This window comes from Marmota marmota, unplaced genomic scaffold (assembly GCF_001458135.2).
Source record: "Marmota marmota marmota unplaced genomic scaffold, marMar, whole genome shotgun sequence".
NCBI classification, from domain to species: Eukaryota; Metazoa; Chordata; class Mammalia; order Rodentia; family Sciuridae; genus Marmota; species Marmota marmota.
This window is the reverse complement of record NW_026000093.1, coordinates 34,308,743-34,326,711: the sequence shown is the minus strand read 5'-3', so window position 1 is coordinate 34,326,711 and position 17,969 is coordinate 34,308,743. Positions and strand designations below refer to the sequence as shown.

Here is a 17,969-nt window from a genome sequence, read left to right as displayed (position 1 = left end):
GGGTATAGCATGGAAGGAACCTGTCACTGAATGGAGCACGTGTCCCATATGCGAGTGTCACCCTTGACTATCTTATAGGAAGTTAAGTTTTGTCTCTAGGCCAGAATTATTTTATCAATAACACTTCCAGTTAATGGTGCTTCACAAAAGAAAACAATCAGTGGTTCCATCAATGTTTTCATTTTTTAAAAGGGTTTAAAATCAGTGACTGTATTAGCCAATTTTCAAGAACCATGTCAGGATTAGGGGGAGATCCTTCACAAAGTTTCCTAGCTATGTGGGTCGGACATGAGAGGATTTGTAGCTGATGATGAAGTAGCACACTACTGGGAGAAACCCCACACACAGAAGGAATGTCTGCCCCATGGAATTAGGTTTAGAATTAATAGGGGATATTTGTTAGACCATCCTCTTTGTTAGACCATACCTACCAAACAATCCTTATTCCCGGGGTCCCTGAGGCACAGATACCATTCTTTAAATGGCACCTTGATATTCCTTCTTTCCTTTTCCTTCTCTTTTCCATTCAGCTTATATAGCCTATTCTGCAAATTAGTTCAAAAGCTTGAGACCAAAAGCACCAGTTATTCATCTTCTTTCTCTTCTTCTTCCTCTTCTTATTTCTGTTGCAGCAACAAGGCTTGAACCCAGGGCCTTGTGCAAGCAGGCAAGCACTCTTCCACTGAGCTAGCTTTGAATCAACCTGTCTCCTGGCAGCTGGAATATTCTGAGGGCTATTTACTAAGAAAAGTCCTTTATTTGGTTCCTTTGAAGGATGGACTTATTTTCTCTCAGCTGTACCTGAGCCATATGTTGAATTTTCCTTCAAAATACAGTTCTTTCAGGAACTTGTGACTAATTGACCCATGATAGACATGTCTTATTAAACCAAACTAAAAATTAATTTAACTAGAAAAGAAATGACACAATTTAAAGAGCAGAGGATCAGAAGTTGGGAGATTTGACCTTGATCTTGGGTTCTGCAACTTGCCAGGAAGGTGAACTTGACTTGTTTGACCTCAACTGAATTCCACTTCCGACATAATTCACACACACACATACACGTATAAAATTGTATATACCATATATAATTTATTAATATGTATTCAATATAGTGATAAAATCAATGTATAAAATAATACTTATGAGACAAATATGAATAAACATATTGTATATATTGCATATATGCACTCTCACATAGTACATGTATATAGATAAATGAATGAATGAAATGTGTGAAAATATGATTATAATATATTTTAAATATATTATATACATTTATTATATAATATATTTTAAATATGTAATTTAAAAAACATTTTATTTTTGCATTTGCTTAGGATATTCATCTGGGTTCTAGATATCTACTGTTCTTCTGCCTCAGAAGGATTACCCAGAGGATCAAGGTCATGTCTCTTACAGTTGTAAGAGGGCTAGTGTAGTGCCAGACACAGACCAGCCTCCACTGTCTAATTGATGTATTAGGGTTTTTTGTTTTGTTTTGTTTTTTTGTTTTTTGTTTTTGAAGGTGGGAGATATTGGGGATTGAATCTTAGGAGCACTCTACTATTGAGTGACATCTCCAGCTTATTTATTTATTAATTATTTTTTGAGACAGAGTTTCAAAAGTTAAGCTGCTGAAGCTGGCCTTGAACCTGCAGTCTTCCTATTTGCTGGGACTGCAAGTGTGCACCAACACGCCTGGCAGTGATAATGTTCATGGCATCTGAATATGAGCTCAGCTACAGAAACGTAAGAGTTCTTCAGAAGGACTACATACTCCATGGAACTGTATGATTTTATATGTTCACTTTCTTCCCAATTTGGAGACCTTTAGAAAAGGGAGGCCCAAAGGGTTAAGCCCAGGCTCCTGCCTTCTAGTCCACCTTGTTTTTAACCTTGTTAAATTTTACATATAAATAGTTGGTCAATGTTGATCAAGGCACTGTGACCATCAGCGGGGGCACTTGGAGGCTTATCCTCTTAACTGGGACCTCCCCGGGGTCTCTTTCAAAGCCCCCTGGGAGCAGGTCACGGGTTCCTCCCCCTTCCAGCTGTCCTGAGGATAAATGAGAGAGGCTCAGCGGCTGCTTGCTCAGCCCCCACCTCCCCCGGAGCGCCCCAGATGGGTTGCGGCGCCAGCAAGAAGGTGCTCCCAGAGCTTCCCGCGCTGGCCCAGGTCAAGCCGGAGGGTCAAAGCCAAGGCAGCGTGGGAGGTGGGCAGGAGGTGGCGGCTCAGGCAGCTCAGAGCATGCAGGTGGCCCGCTTCCGAGCCAAGTTCGACTCCCGGGTCCTCGCCAGGTAAAGCGCCAGGTGAAGCACCAGGAGGGACTGTCCTAGGATTGGGTTGAGAAAGATAAACTATTGACCAGACTGCCTTAACTTTCAGGTCAGCTTGCCTAAACTTTAGACAGGTTTATTCCAGATTATAGACCTCAGATCTCCCTAAATTCTTTCTCCTTTGAGAAAGGAACATCTTTTTCAAGGGCATCCAAATCATCCTTTTGAATTGTAATCCTCAAGGAAGTTTTAGGGCCACTATCTCCCAGTCTCTGTGGGAGGGTGGGAGAAGACTTCAGCAGGAATCAATCAGCAAGCACTGATGGCTGTCATGCCCACAGCGACCTCCAGTACTTCTGCAGTGGCGCTCCTGAAACTTTTCTTGCTTTTTAGAAAATAGAGTTGAGTTGAGTTCACTCTCTCTGCTACTGCAGTCTTGATTACTATTGAGATAGTCTGGAGTAGAGGTTTCCCTGCTGTTTTTAGTAAGTGTCCAATACAAGTTCTTCTTGACATCTCTGAGCAAGGAGTACAGAGATGAGGAAAAGGAGAACCAGAGCAGCAGCAAGAAGAGGGAGGGAATTCCTGCCCTTGGAGCTGGAAGGAGCAAGCCTCCCAAGCTCTGTAAGGGGAGTAGCACTGCCACTCATATGCTAGGGCTGGGCCAGCAGACTTGATTTCCAAGTATCTTCTTAAATCCTATAAAGTGAGATTGTAACTAATGGAATAGAATGGGCCTTTGAGTCAGACTCCCAATCCACTAGCACCTCTTGTGTCATGTGCCATTTGGAATGTTCCTTTGCCTTTCTTCTTTCTCAATTTCTGCCTCTGTAAGATGGGAATGATAATATCTATTGCATTGTTGTGAGGATAACTAAACTAATATGTGTAAATCGTGCTGTGCAATGCATAGCACAAGGCCTCATTTAGATAGTAGTTTATTTAGTAGTTATTTTATTTCTTTTTTAGTTCTTGAGGTATTAGGTGTTGAACTCAGGACCTCCCACATGCTGGGGGGAGTACTCTATCACTGAGCCAATCCTTATTTTTGTCTTCATGAAATAATGATTAAGACCTAGCTAGCCCTATGTAGGAAGTGAGCAGATTGCAGGTGGATTAGCCTGAGAACTAATTTCCTCAGAGTGTCATGTTGGACACGTCAACCAAGGGAGCCACGGAATCCCCTTTTGCTCTGCAGTGTTTGGAGGACACAGTGATGGGTGACCCAGTGTGCTTCCTCCACACTTGTAGACCTAGAATTATATGCTCAATTCATCAAAGTGAATCCATGCAGAGCCATTCCCAGCTTCCTGGAGAGCTTTACAATGATGAGTGAAGGATCAGTCCAATAGCTACTAAGCTAAGAGAAGAGCCAAACTGGCTGATGTGACTGAACTTTGATCTGAATGGACACAGGCTCTTGCCAACACTGAATTGGTTAAGTGGTACCTCTGGTCACCTACAGTCAGGGAGTCTATTCTACTGGATCTGTTCTTTATTACCACAGTAATTTCCACCCCTTTGAGCGTAAAGGAGGAGTAACATTGTAAAGGATTCCGAGACTAACTCAGAGCCCGTCTTTAACTGATGAAGAGTTGAATCCCAGAAGGTTAAGCGACTTGTCCAAGTTAGTGGCAGAATTGGGAACACAGTTCTCTTTCCTTCCCATTTTGATTCCATTTATCACTCTAGCAGAAAAGAGATGATAGAATGTAAATCTGACTATATTTACTTTCTTTTGGGAGCTCATTATCATTGCTTCATCATACAGGCAGTGATATTACAGTATTATTATTTCCATGTTTTGTTTTGTTTTGTTGAGGTGCTGGGGATTGAACTCAGGTCCTTGTACATGCCAGGAAAGCCCTCTATTACTGAGATGTATCCCTAGCTCCCCTACTTAATTTTTTTTACCCAGTTTCAAAAATTCCCTGCTGTAGCAGCTGAGGTTAAGGTAATATTTTCAATTTACACAATCTGGAATAATGTGAAATTGCAGTGTCTATAAAAGTGACTTTGAGGCTGCTTTGTGAGAGGTGGGAATGGATGAGTGAAAGTGGAGGAAATGGAAAGACCTCATAAAAGCATTTTCCTCTGCTTGATTTCATCACCACTTAAAGTTTTCAAAATGTATGTAATGATTCAGGAAAAATATATATTCTGGGAATGAGTCTCTCATTGGACATTTATTGTTGCCCTTCTGTGCTATGTACTACACAAGGTCATAGTCAGAAGTGGTCAAGATCTATGTCCGGCAGGGACTACCAGGCAAAACTGAGGTTGCAGGAATTTGTTACGGAACATGGCACAGATCGTTAATCAAAGTAAGAATGTTATTTCCACTGCTTTAAATCTTGGCTTGAAGCCTCCTGTTTGCCTCTCTGCCAAATCACTAGCATTTTTCCCCCTAAATATTTTGTATTTAACAGTATTGAACAAAGCTCTTTTTATTTGAGCAAAAGATTATAGTTCCTGAAAAATGGTATTTTGTTTGATAACTAACAATGAATTCTGTGAGCAAATGAGTTTGCTTGCAGTTTTGAGGGTATAGCGATAAATTAGTATTTGCAAAGTGCTTTCATCCACGTTAGAGGTAATGTAAAACTTGATCTGAAAAGCAATAGGATTTGAAATGCCTGTGATTATCTTCGAAATCACACTGAGAAAGTATGTGAATAAAAAAGCAGAGTTGGACAAGGAAGAGGGAGAAAATCTATTTAAGATTACTAAATTGCTATCTGTTTTGATAAGGTAATTGGCCAGAAAATTAAATGCACTGTGTAGAACAAAAGCTGCTTTCTGTAAGCTGGTACAGCCAAATGTCATTTTTACTCAGTAAGCCCAGGAATATAAGGAACAAATAAATAGCAAAAATAAAAATTATAAGAATAAGCTCAGAAAAAGAAATAAGGCCATTTAAAATACATTGATATTTGCATTTGAAACTTTGGTATTGAGTATGTGATTTAAAGAATTGCCTTCTCCCTGGATACATTCCATTCTCTAGCATCCTTCCTTGGGAGAGATTTTCAAAAGAGAGAATACTAAATTATGGTGCAAGTAAGAAAATCTGGGTTCTAGTCCTCATTTAAGCAAAAAAAATTGACTAACTTGTTTTTCAGATTTCCTCATCTGTATAATGAGGAATTGGGTTAAATATTGCTTCTGCTGGAAAAAAAAAAGTGTGTGGGGGGGAGCTTTTAAGTCTAGCACTTTTTCAACATTTCTTCAATAAAGGTAGAAGGCTAAATTGGATAGGATTCTTAAATTTAAGTAGAAGTTTATATATTAAAATGTAAGATCCTTAGCATATAAAATCTGAGCTAACTTCCTGGCCTTTTTGTGAGATACTAGTTGACACATGATTGACATATATCCTGTGTTAAAATTCTCTTTGCTGCTTAGAAATTGCAAATGTAGAAGAACGGGGTGGAGACTGTGGAAAGCTGAGGCTTCAGGGTGGCCTTAACACGACTCCCACCAGACCTCTGAAACCTGCTGTTACAGATAGCTCAGCCAAGTTTACTTTTCTGTATTAAGATCTACTGTGGACGAGGTATGCCTGGGACAAGAGCCCAAAGTCAGGTAACCCAAAGGAACATACTGTTTGCCCCTATGACGGTATTCTCCCTCTATTCAGAACTTAGAAACAAGAGTAAGCTTCTTTTTTATTCTCTCCACCTGATTTGGCTGTTACTGGGGAAGAATGATAGAAACAAGTGTTGGAGGAAGGAAAGAAAAGAGTAGAGGGAGGCCCTAAAATTCTTTTAGGAAATTGAAGTGAAGAACATTTAAAGGGGTTAAATTTGAATCCCATCAATTTCAGCTACCATCTGTGAGGCCTAGGGAAGTCTTTTTTTTAAAGCTTTAATTTCCTTATCTGAGAAAGGGGGTTTATTATCATGTCACCTACTAGGGTTTCCATAGGGCTGAAATTTAAAACAAAAATTCCTGGCACGTAATAAATGCATAATAAATGGTAGCTATTATTATTAAGACTGTCTTTCTACCAACTAAAGACCCTTTTTTCATTTGCCTCCATTTTAACAAAGGATTTGAAGTAGCTTTCAAAAATAAATATGAGGGCTGGGGATACAGCTCAGTTGGTAGAATGCTTGCCTCGCATGCACAAGGCTCTGGGTTCAATCCCCAGTATCACAATAAATTAATAAATGAATGTGTGCAGTAATAAACAAGGAAATCTGGTGGGGGGCGGTATGAGGATTGAAAGATGACATAAAGCCTGGACTTCAATAATTTTGAGACTCATCACTTCAGAGGACAATGGCTTTGGATCTTCTTCCCCAACAGATATGACATCAAGGCCATCATTGGTACAGGCAGCTTCAGCAAGGTTGTCAGGGTGGAGCGGAAGACCACCAAGAAGCCTTTTGCCATTAAGGTGATGGAAACCAGAGTGAACGAAGGGCGGGAAGCGTGTGAGGCTGAGCTCAGTGTCCTGAGGCGAGTTAGCCATCCTTACATTGTCCAGCTTGAGGAGATCTTCGAGGCCCAGGATCGAGTTTACCTGGTGATGGAGCTGGCTACAGGAGGGGAGCTCTTTGATCGACTGGTTGCTCAGGGGTCATTTACAGAGCGGGATGCTGTCAGAATCCTCTGCATGGTTGCTGATGGCATTAGGTATTTGCATGCTTTGCGAATAACTCACAGGGACCTAAAGCCTGAAAATCTCTTATACTATCATCCAGGTGCGGAGTCAAAAATTTTAATCACAGATTTTGGTTTAGCACACTCTGGGAACAAAAGTGGCGATTGGACCATGAGGACGCTCTGCGGGACCCCAGAGTACATGGCCCCCGAGATTTTGTTAAGGAAACCTTATACCGGTGCCGTGGATATGTGGGCTCTGGGTGTAATCACATACATTTTACTTAGCGGATCCCTGCCTTTTGATGATGAAAGCCATACGAGACTTTACAGGAAGATTCTGAAAGGCAAATATAATTATAAAGGAGAGGTAAGAGAACATTCTTTATGCCTGTTGTGTAGGCCTAGAATAAAGTTTCTTAGACATTTAAGGATGGATGATTCTGTATTGGTGGGAGTGGGAGTCTGGGGGGTGGGATGAGGGGGGAATGGGGGCTGTCCTGTGCACCATCTCTGGCCTCTACTCACTAGTTACCAGTAACTCAACTTCCCCAGTTGTGACATCCAAAGTGTCATTGAAAGTGTTCCTCATTGGGCAAAATTGTCCCTGATTGAGAGCTCTTGGTCTCAAGGAACCAAGGGCCTTGATTGTGAGCTTTATAATTAGCCCTTGAACTGCTAGTATTTCAGATAAGTGAGTTAGTTAAGTTTTTTTCCCTTCCTTCAGTACTGGGGGCCTGATCTGGCAAATAGAGTAATGTGTACCTTAGAATCTCTGCATGGGGCTTAGCTGTTTGGTAAACGGATTTTCTGCCTCAAATCTAGATGATCCAATCTCTTTTTGTGATATAGTGTTTACTCTGGGAAATGTGTAAGCTTCCAGTTTGGGTAAAGCATTTATCCATTGTTTAGACTCAGAACTCTCAGTGCTCATGAATGTGTTCACTTTTAGTTGCTCTGGCCAGGAAAGGAAAGTTGCCAAGGATTGTGTGTGGGGAGCTAAACAAAATACTAAATTCATTTTATGTAGGACAAGTGACCCAACTTATTTTACTTTGAATTTTTCATAAAGAAAAATACTGATACAATGCAATACTGTTGATTATTAAAAATTTTTAAATGTCCACACTCACTAATGACCAAAGAAATGCAATTGAAAACAAAAATATCCTTCTTTTTGTCTTTCAGATTGAAAAATTCTCAATTAATTCTGATCATTGCTACTAAATGCTACTAAGCTCTCTCATTTATTGCTGGTAGAGGGAGAATTGTCACAGTTTTCCTGGAAAGTTGATTGTATCTAGAAGTATATTAAAAAAATGTACATATTTTGATTGGTGGCTCCCCTTCTAAGACTCTGAGGAAGTAATCCCAAATGCAGCGAAGTTTTCAGATGTTCATATGAGTTGTATTTACAAATATTATCCTAAGAGAATGTGTGAATAAATTATGGAATATCGATATGATACAGTATTCTAGCTCCTGATTTATGCCTGTTTAAAAATTTTAAGGGCATTGGAAAATGTTCACAATATATGCCAAATGGAAAAAAAGAGCTGGTTTGGGAATTATGGATCATTTTGTTTTCTTTTTTCTGTTTTAAATATTTTATATCCCTGTATTTGTTTTGTGTACAAGTAACATATATTTCTGTTTTGGTTATCTATCTTTGCAACAGTTTGTTGTGCAATAATAGATAACCAAAACATAGGGGCTGAAAGCAATACCAATTTTATCATGGCACATGATTTTGTGGATTGATGGGGCTCATCTTAGGGCAATTTTGCTCCCCATGGTACGGGGTGGGACTGTAGTCATCTGGGGACTGGACTGGAAATATCTGACATCTTGGTCAGGGTGGCTGGAAACCTGGTTCATTATCCTCTCTTGACCTTTCAGGGTGTCATTGTCTGCATGCTGTTTCTCCAGCAGGGCAGCCAGAAAATGGAGTATTCCAAAAGAGAGAGTGGAAGTTGGCAGTTATCTTTAAGGCTGGATGTGGAAATGGCACAGGATCACTTCCACCTCATTCCAAGTGAGAGGAAATCACATGGAGTGTGGCTACTGGATGGTGTCCTCCATTGAGGGGCCATATTTGGACCAGATATCTCAACACATTTTTTTAGTGTGAAAAAATAATGACAATACTCTGTTAAAAGTCTTTTCGTCAGGTTTAATTCAGAGGATTTCTAAGTTTTGTTTTCCCAGAAGCAATCCTGAGAAGAGGATTCATGTGCAAGTGATTTGCTAGGGACAGACTCCCAGGGGGGCAGAGCAGGTGGTGGGGGTAGCAGGACAGGGAAGTGCAGGGGCCACAGAGGGTCCACCTCATTCAGCAGAGAAGTTACATATCAGTGTTGTCCAGAGTCAGAGAGGTAGATTTGCACATGCTTACCTCTCTGCTGCTCAAGTGGGGTTTTGCTGGTGGTAAATTCTCCAGCTTTCTGGGGTACAGGCAAATAAAAGAGTCAAGTGTGCTGGATTTTAGGAGTTAAGCCCTTTAAAGGCGGGCTATGTGCCTACATACAAAAAAGAGGGGCCTGGAGTCCAGATGGAGCACGAACACCTTCTCCACAGTAGAAACCCCAAGGCTCCTCTGTTCCTCTAGGAGATGCCTGTCTGTAGCCCCAGAGTACTGACAGCTGTGAGAGTGTAGCACTTACAATAAGTTATTGTTTATATATTCCCTTGGCTGTCTTCCTCATGGTGACCAGGCGCTCATCCGTCAGCCTAGGAGACCATAACAGAAATCATAGTCCGAGTGACATAAACAATAGACATTTACTTCTCATGGTTTTGAAGACTGGGAAGTCCAAGATCAAAGGGCTGGCAAAGTAGTTTCAGTCTGACGCCTCTTCTCCTAGGTTGTAGATGGCTTCTATCTTGCTGTATGCTCCCATGGCCTAGTCCTTGGGTGTTCAGCCTAGTCCTTGGGTGCTCAGAAAGAGCCTTCTGGTGTTCCTTCTTATAAAGGTACTATCAGACCAGGGCTTTTCCTTTAATTTAACTTCGTTACTTCTCTCTCTCTCTTTTTTTTTTTTTTTTTTTTGGTGGTGCTGAATCCAGGGCCTTGGGCATTTGAGGCAAGCACTCTACCAACTGAGCTATTATTCTCCAGCCCCTAACCTTAGTTACTTCTTTTCAACCTTAATTACTCCCTTAGAGGCCACATCTTTGAACACAGCCACCTTGGGGATCAGAGTTTCAACATACAATTTTTTTGGGTGCAGAAACATTCAGTCCCAAACACCTCAGAGTCATGGTGATAGACCCTAAAAAGTATGTCATCATGGTTTTTTTCTTTGTCTGTCATTATATTATTGTCTACTTAGCACTTATTGACAAGCTTATTAATTCCTAATGCACAAATTTATTTAAAAATTAGGGTGACCACCTCATCTGAAAGCTTAGATGTTGGAATAAAGGTCACACTAATCATGTCCACATCTTAATACACTGAACCTGGGAATGTTGTCTTATATGACAAAAGGGAATTTGCAGAAGCGACTAAGTTAAGAGTCTAGAGATGGGGAGATCATCCTGGATTATTTGGGTCCATATAGTAGGTGAAAGTTAGAGGAGAGATAGCTATGGAAACAGGTGGGAGTGACATACTTTGAAGATGGAGGAAGGGGACATGAATGAAGGAATGAGGTCAGTAATAAGAAACTAGAAAAGGCCAGGAACAATTTTTTTCCCAGAGACTCTATAAGGAATGCAGCTCTTGAAACACCTTAATTTTAGCCTATAAAACCAATTTTGAACTTTTGGTTTACAGATCTCTAAGAAAATTTGCCTTTAAAAGAAAACATCTTTAAATCTATAACAGAAATTTCAGGAATGATGTATTATGTGCATCTGAGTTTCTTCTCTGGAATTCAGGTGGACAAAGTGAATTAAATAGGCTGAGAGCTTCCTGGGATCCATGTTGTATATAGCCCCTATGGTGAAGAAGAGTGATATGTTTAATATAAACATCCAATTTCTTTTTTCTTGGTTCTGTGAATTGAACCCAGGTCCTTGAGCATGCTAGACAAGTGATCTAACCACTAAGCTATATCCCAAGCCTTCTAAATACCAAATATTTTATTAGAAACCCAGTCAATCTATGCATTAGCCCCATTCACATATAAGTAAAAATTAGCTCTAATATTAATATTTTAACTGTTTTGGATTTTAGTATAAAATATGTTCTTTTTCATGAAGTCTCCAGGCCCAACTAGGCTTCACCTCTTACAGGTTCTGCTATCCTGGCCACCAAACCCTTAAGGCACTGCCCTTTGGGGAATACTTAAGGTCTACCCTATAGTACTGTGGGAGCAATGGAAGGGGGACAATCACTGTTTCGGAGACTTGGGTCAGATTCCATTAAGAAGGTGACATTTGTGCTGTCTTGGAGGAAAGGTGAGAAGTTTCTTAAAGGGAGGAGATAAACATATTCCAAACAGAACAACATATGGGAAAGCACATAAAAGAGAATAAATTGTCTATTAAAATGTAAGAATTTCTGAGCTTGTGTGTGTACTCATACGCGTGTATGTACATACATGATTGCTGATGTAAATATTTCACAATGCAGTGCAATAGAATGGTTAGGAACACAATCTGGAACAATACTGGCTAGATTCCACTACCAGGTCTGCCATTTACTAACTGTGCAATTTTGATCATGCTTTTTAACTTCTCTGTATTTCTGTTTCCACATTAAATAGGATGAGAGCTTCCATTACTGTTTGTAAAGCCGTAGGGTTGTGGCAAAGATTAAATGAACGAATAGATGTAAGTGCTTAGAATAGTTCCACATGTGTTCCAAGCAGAGTCGGTGCTATTTATGCGTTAGCTATTTCTGTTATTGTTACTATTAACATGGGAAACTGGGGTTGAAAGTTCGCATATAATTCAAGTAAGTTATGAGTTATATTTTTTTAACAGTACAAAACTTATTTACCAAGTGTAACTTTTTTATCTTTTAAATGGAATAGTAAGCAAGGTTTGGTGTTAGAATTTTAATACTAATGATACATTGTAAGCATTCTTGCCAATGAGTTGTCTAAGTGTACTCCCCTATATCACAGTGAATTTTTTTGGGTGGGAAATAATTTAATAGTAAAATGAATCTTACAACTGTATGAGCCAGGTATCAAGGATAAACACCTGCACTAAAAACGTGTGTGTGTATCTGTGTGTGTGTGTTTGTGTTTTATATTTATTTAAAAACCCACATGGACATTGATAAAAAATTATCCCCACCTGCTTAGGCTCAGCCATGATCCCTAGAGGAAAGTTTATTGATAGACTCCCTTAGAAGTAACAATTTGATAGATTATGTTCATTTTCACCAGACACAACCCCAATTTCATTTTAGTAGTTATAAAATTTCAGGAAATGTGCTTAATTTGCACTCTGTCACTTCCTTCATTTCTGCTCTGAGTTACCTTCAAGGGAACACATACAAATCTTCCCTGAAACCCAACCCCAGACAATGAGTATTCTTTGGGCCTGGAGTTGGTTTGCATTGTGTTGTCTGTGCTGATGTTACCTCTGGACTGGGAGGGTGATAAGCAGAGTGGAAGAGAAGCCATGTCATCTGCTTCTTTGATTTTGCTGCACTCTTCACCTTGATATCAACAATGAAATCAGGAGCTGAGGGGAAAAGTTTTACCTGTATAAAAGTGCTAGAGACCTGGGAGTATCTGGATTTGATACTGTGTTTATATTATTTATATCATGGCTTCTGAGAGCCATATTATAGGAATTAGTTGTAAAATGTATGTTGGGTATAGAAGAATAAATCAACTGCTGATTTGTAGTTAAGAGGTAACCTGTTTGTTTTGATTACTCTTCTTAGGTTCTTTCCTCGGAGAAAAAATGGAACACTCCTCTTTTCAACTTCTGATGCTTCAAAAAATGATAGGTGCTCAAAAACCTTTAACTCTACTCAATCCTCTTCAATTTCAGCATTTTCCTGGTTGGTAAAGAAGTGGGATCTCTGCCCTCATGGTAGAGCCTCTATACTCATGAAAATGACCTCTTTTTGAGCCCGAGATGGGGTTAATTACCTCTCCATGTTTAAATTATATGTCACCTATAACCTGTAAATGTGAATTCACTTTTTCCAGAGTTTGCAAATGCCCGGGGAAAGGGAACATTTTAAATCTGATATAATTAGTCTAAACTGTGTCTCCGAGCAGTTTCAGCTTTGGCAAAGGTAAAGCACAATTTAAAGTCTGCTTTATAGATGGGGAATAAAGAAAAACATTGAATATCGGTGACATAAAATAATCTATGGAACCTCCTGCTGTTTGAGAAAGAATACTTTTCCCTGAGTTTATTGCCAGTGCAGTCCTGGGGAGTTAATCTGTCCTTTTGGGCACATTGCATAAAATTTGATTTCGAAGCCTTGAGTTAAATAATATGAAGACCAAACACTAATGTTAAAGAAGGAAGGAGAATGCAAGTTAGAGGGTTGTCACCAATAGAAATTTTTACTAAAATTATTATTTTTTTAGGGGACAGATGCTACATTGGAAGGTTTTCATGCAAGGATTTGAATTATAACTTCTTCTTCTTCTTCTTCTTCTTCTTATTATTATTATTATTATTATTATTATTTTGGTGCTGGAATCAAACCCAGAGCCTTGCATATGCTAGGCAAGTGCTTTACTACTAAGCCACAACCATAACACCCCCATCTGTTTTTTTTTTAAAATAGATATTTGTAGATTTTTTGGAAAATATTTAACTCCATCAATAAAATAAGTACCATATTCATCAATAAACTTTATATTTAGAAAATTGTAACATTAATTGCAACCCTAAAATTCAAAGTTTTGTATTAAGAACTTAAGAGATTGTGGTGTGCGTATCTGTGTTTGTCATGCTTGATCTTAGAAAGATACTTTTAATGATTCTCTGTGGGCATTTCTGAAAAGGAGCTAAGAAATATGAAAGCTTTGACTAGTCACAGGAATATTATTCATTTCTAAAATCAGTTTTTATATGCTTATCAATCTTTTGCATAGACTTCAACCTACTAATTGGCAAAGAACCAGAATCAGATGAGAAAAAGAAGAAGATGGATAAAAGCTCCTGAATCACTTACAAATATTATTTATTACTTGCAAATAAATTAATTAAACCATCTTTGCATGAAAGAAAGTTCTATCTTTATTTTCACATAGTTAATTAACCCAGAACATTTTTTGGGGGGAATGCCCAGGGCCTGACATGCCAGGTGAGTACTCTACCCGCTGGCCTTCACCCCCAGTCAATATTATTTTTTTGAGGGCACCCATTTCCCATGGTAATAATATGTGGAACTAGCCTGGCAAGTATTGGATAATATTCATATTTCATTTCTCTACATATCAGCAAATATATCCACAAGAGCTAAGGAATGAATTAAGTTGTGAAGATTTAGTAGTAACTCATAAAACAATAATAAAAATCAATATAATATTGAATATTTTTATATACTCAATTTGATCCTAGTAGTGCTCTTGTGAAAATGATATTAGGATCCCAATTTTTGGGAGGAAGCTGTCATCTGAGGTTGCAGAGCTGTGTGTGGCTGGGCAGACTGTCTAGTTCAGGCCCACTGACCTCAGTCTCTTGTTTTTTCCTCAATAAAGTGGATTAACAGGCTGAACCCAAGCCAGCCCTAACCCAACCTGAGATTGCTGAAAACAGTCAGACTAAGGTGAATTTTGGAGGCAGTGGGGATGGCTGAGCCTGGGAAGAGAAATTATGAGGAAAGCTTCATTGAATGTTAAAGTGAATGTTGATGTAAACATAGATGAAGGCATTGAATGATGTCATCAGGTGACTCCTGGTCCAGAGTGGGAATTTAATTCACTGTGTGGTCTCCTAATTGTATTTGATCATATATCATTATTAGTTGAAAAAATTTTGAGCATTCTCACTCAGTTGTTATTCATTTGTAGACTATGTGCATGCATAGATATTAGTTTATTTTTTGCCTTATTAAACATAGGCAAAAATAAAATTTGGCGTAAGAAGATAAAAAATAAAATAGAAGCTTGTTTTCTTCCTGTACCTGCCCTTTTCTCATGCAATGTGAAACTGACTCATAGATACTGTCTGATTGTTCTTTATGGCTCAGGAATTGTGTAATTTATAACTTGTATTTGAATAATAAGCTTTGGCTGAAGAACTTCTTTTCCAGCACACCAGTTACCTTATTTTTTGAAATTGCTGTTTTTAATGTTCATTCATTTAGGGTCATTTTAAAGAGCTCTCCATATACCTTGATAATGTTTTATATATATTCTTTCCAGAAAGATTCAGTTTTCCTTGTCCTAAAATGTTCCATTGGAGACATCTAATTTAACTTTCATTTAAGTAATCTTGAGCCCAGATAAATGTGTCTGGATCCAGGGCCAAACAGATGTCTAGCCAGAATCAGAGGGCGAGTCCCTGTGTCAGCCCCGGATGTGCTTTGTCTAGTCGAGTAACGTGTGCTTTTTATTTCCCCCACATTTTGATATTTGAAAAATATGTTCATTTATTTCATGGCTCCTATTTTTGGAGCAAATATTTCTCATATCTCATTTATCTAAATAAACTAAACCAAAAAAAAAGTTAACAGAATGCTAAGAAATTAGAGTGTGTGATGTCTACCTATCGAGGTTGATTTTTCCTTACACAAGGATAACGGCAATAGATTGGATATATTAAAAAAAAATGCACCCACTAGAAATTGTGTTTTAGATACAGAAAATGGGCAATTTTTAAAATGTTTCTCTCTTTGTAGAGGCTGGTTGATACAGAACTTAGTCCCCCCCCAGGTATTTGCTATGTAGTTGGTAGTTAGTTTTTAAAAATTTATTATCATTATTGTGTGTGTATGTATGTGTGTGTGTGTGTGTGTGTATGTGCTTGTGTTTGTGTTTACTGGGATCAGACCCAAGGTCTCATACTAGGCAATGTGTCACCATCCAGCTACAGCCTCAGCCCTATATGTTGGTAAGTAATGCAGAAAACAAATTTAAGTATGAAAACAAATTTAAGTATAAAAACAATAGCTCATTTGTCCCCATCTTACAAATGTTGCTGTAACTGCTCCTATTGGACTTCAGGTATATGTAATTTGACATATTGACATATTGACAGAAGGAGTCTGAACCCTCAGGCAGCTGGTTGTGCAGCCCACACTGTGCTGTACCTTTACTCCATGCTGAATTCCATTTGTAGTCAACTGATTGGGAACAAAGAGGGCCCTGTGTGTTTGAGGAAATTCACCACGGCAGGATCCTTTGCTGAATTGCCCTGACTGTTCTTCTCTCTCCAGGCAGTGGAGACAGAGGCATCCTGAGTTTAGAGTAAGTTTTCAAAGGGAGAGAAAAATGGATAATTCCTCAATCCATTTGGCATTCCATTCTAGCTCATTCTTGGAGTCACAGGGACTCTGGGAGATGATCGCGGTGTGATAAACTCTTAACTTATTGATGGGGCTTATCAAAATCACAGCTTTGCCTGGTCCAGTTCTTGTCAACGTGATGTGGGAATGTGGGCTGTGAATGGTAGCATGCTGCACAGATTTCTGAAGAAATTCTCATTTGTTGGTCAGAGAGTTTAGAGGAGAATTTCTGTGTTTTGTTGTTGTTGTTTTGTTTTGTTTTTTTTTTTGCTAAAGAAAACTTATTGAGGGTCTCTCCCAAAAGTGACTTTTTAGGTTCATTAATATATTACAGTAACATAGTATTCAAATTGTTTATTTGAAAAAGTGTTTTGGATTTGATAGACATTGATCTGTTCAAGAATATGAATATCGTTGTGTGGGTTTTTATTTATTATCTTTTGCTCATTTATTTTTCTTCCCAGCCTTGGCCAAATATTTCCCACTTGGCAAAGGACTTTATAGACAAACTACTGATTTTGGAGGCTAGTCATCGAATGTCGGCTGGCCAGGCGCTGGACCATCCCTGGGTGATCACTATGGCTGCAGGGGCTTCCATGAACAATCTTCAGAGAGCCATTTCCAGGAACCTCACTCAGAGGACATCTCCCCAGTCTCAGAGTTCAGGATCTGCACAATCTTCTAAGTCACGTTATTCTCACAAATCAAAACACATGCGGACCAAGAGAAGCATAAAGATAGCAGAATCCCCGCTACCGCACTTTTGTAAGCAGATGACTTCTAAAACCATTTTGTCCAATGTTAAACCAGATTCATGAGCTCCATTAATAGCAGTAGCTCAGGAGGGACCATTTCATCATGATTAGGGCACCTTAAAGCTCCAAGGACATGGGAGCATATGGTTACTGTTGATAACATTGATCCTTAGCTTTAGTATTTTTTTTTGTCTATAATCCTTCCTATATTTATTTCCTGAAAATATACTTCTGCAAAAAGATAGATTATGCAGGAAAGCTGAGTGTGGTGGTGAGTGCTTGTAATCCCAGCTGCTCTGGAGTCTGATGCAGGAAGATTCCAAGTTCAAGGCCAGTGTGGGCACCCTAGGGAGACCCTGTCCCAAAATAAAATAAAAAAAGGACTGGGGATGTAGCCTATTGGTAGATCTCTTGCCTAACATGTGTGAGGCCCTGAGATCAATTCCTAGCATGCGTGTGTGTGTGCACACAAACACACAGATACTCACATGCACACACAGCATTGATTTTTTTTTTGATCTATTAGTGGCATTTCTAGAAATTTGTCCTACATATATTGCATTCTTGCAAAAGTATATAAAACATTGCTATTTATACAAACAGAAACTATAAGTAAATGCCTTTCAAAAGGGCAGCTTGAAGTGTGTTACATCTTAGCAAAGGGCTATCATTTATGCAGCTATTGAAAATGATATGGCAGACTTACTATCATTTTGTATGATATGTTATTGTGTTAAATGAAGAAGCAAGGTGTTGATGGCTATTTCAGTATGACCTTGGTGTGACACAAATGTGTTCAGAGGTTTGAAAAATTGGGAAGAGCCTGATAAAGATAGCGATTGTTCTGAGAAAGGAATAGGAAGTTATGGGTAGGAGGGAAAGGTTTACTTTTCATTTCACACATATTCCTGCCTTAAAAAATTTTTAATTGATGTATTTGCTCCAAG

The 17,969-nt window shown here is 38.9% G+C and overlaps 1 protein-coding gene across 1 annotated transcript; it reads left to right on the top strand.

Annotated features, from left to right (window-relative positions):
• Positions 1–2,125: 2,125 nt before the first annotated feature.
• On the top strand, positions 2,126–17,085 carry Pskh2 (protein serine kinase H2). Its single transcript, XM_015485725.1, has 3 exons — positions 2,126–2,301; positions 6,592–7,258; positions 16,732–17,085. Exons 1-3 carry the CDS (start codon positions 2,126–2,128, stop codon positions 17,083–17,085), a joined length of 1,197 nt encoding a protein of 398 aa, XP_015341211.1.
• Positions 17,086–17,969: the final 884 nt, after the last annotated feature.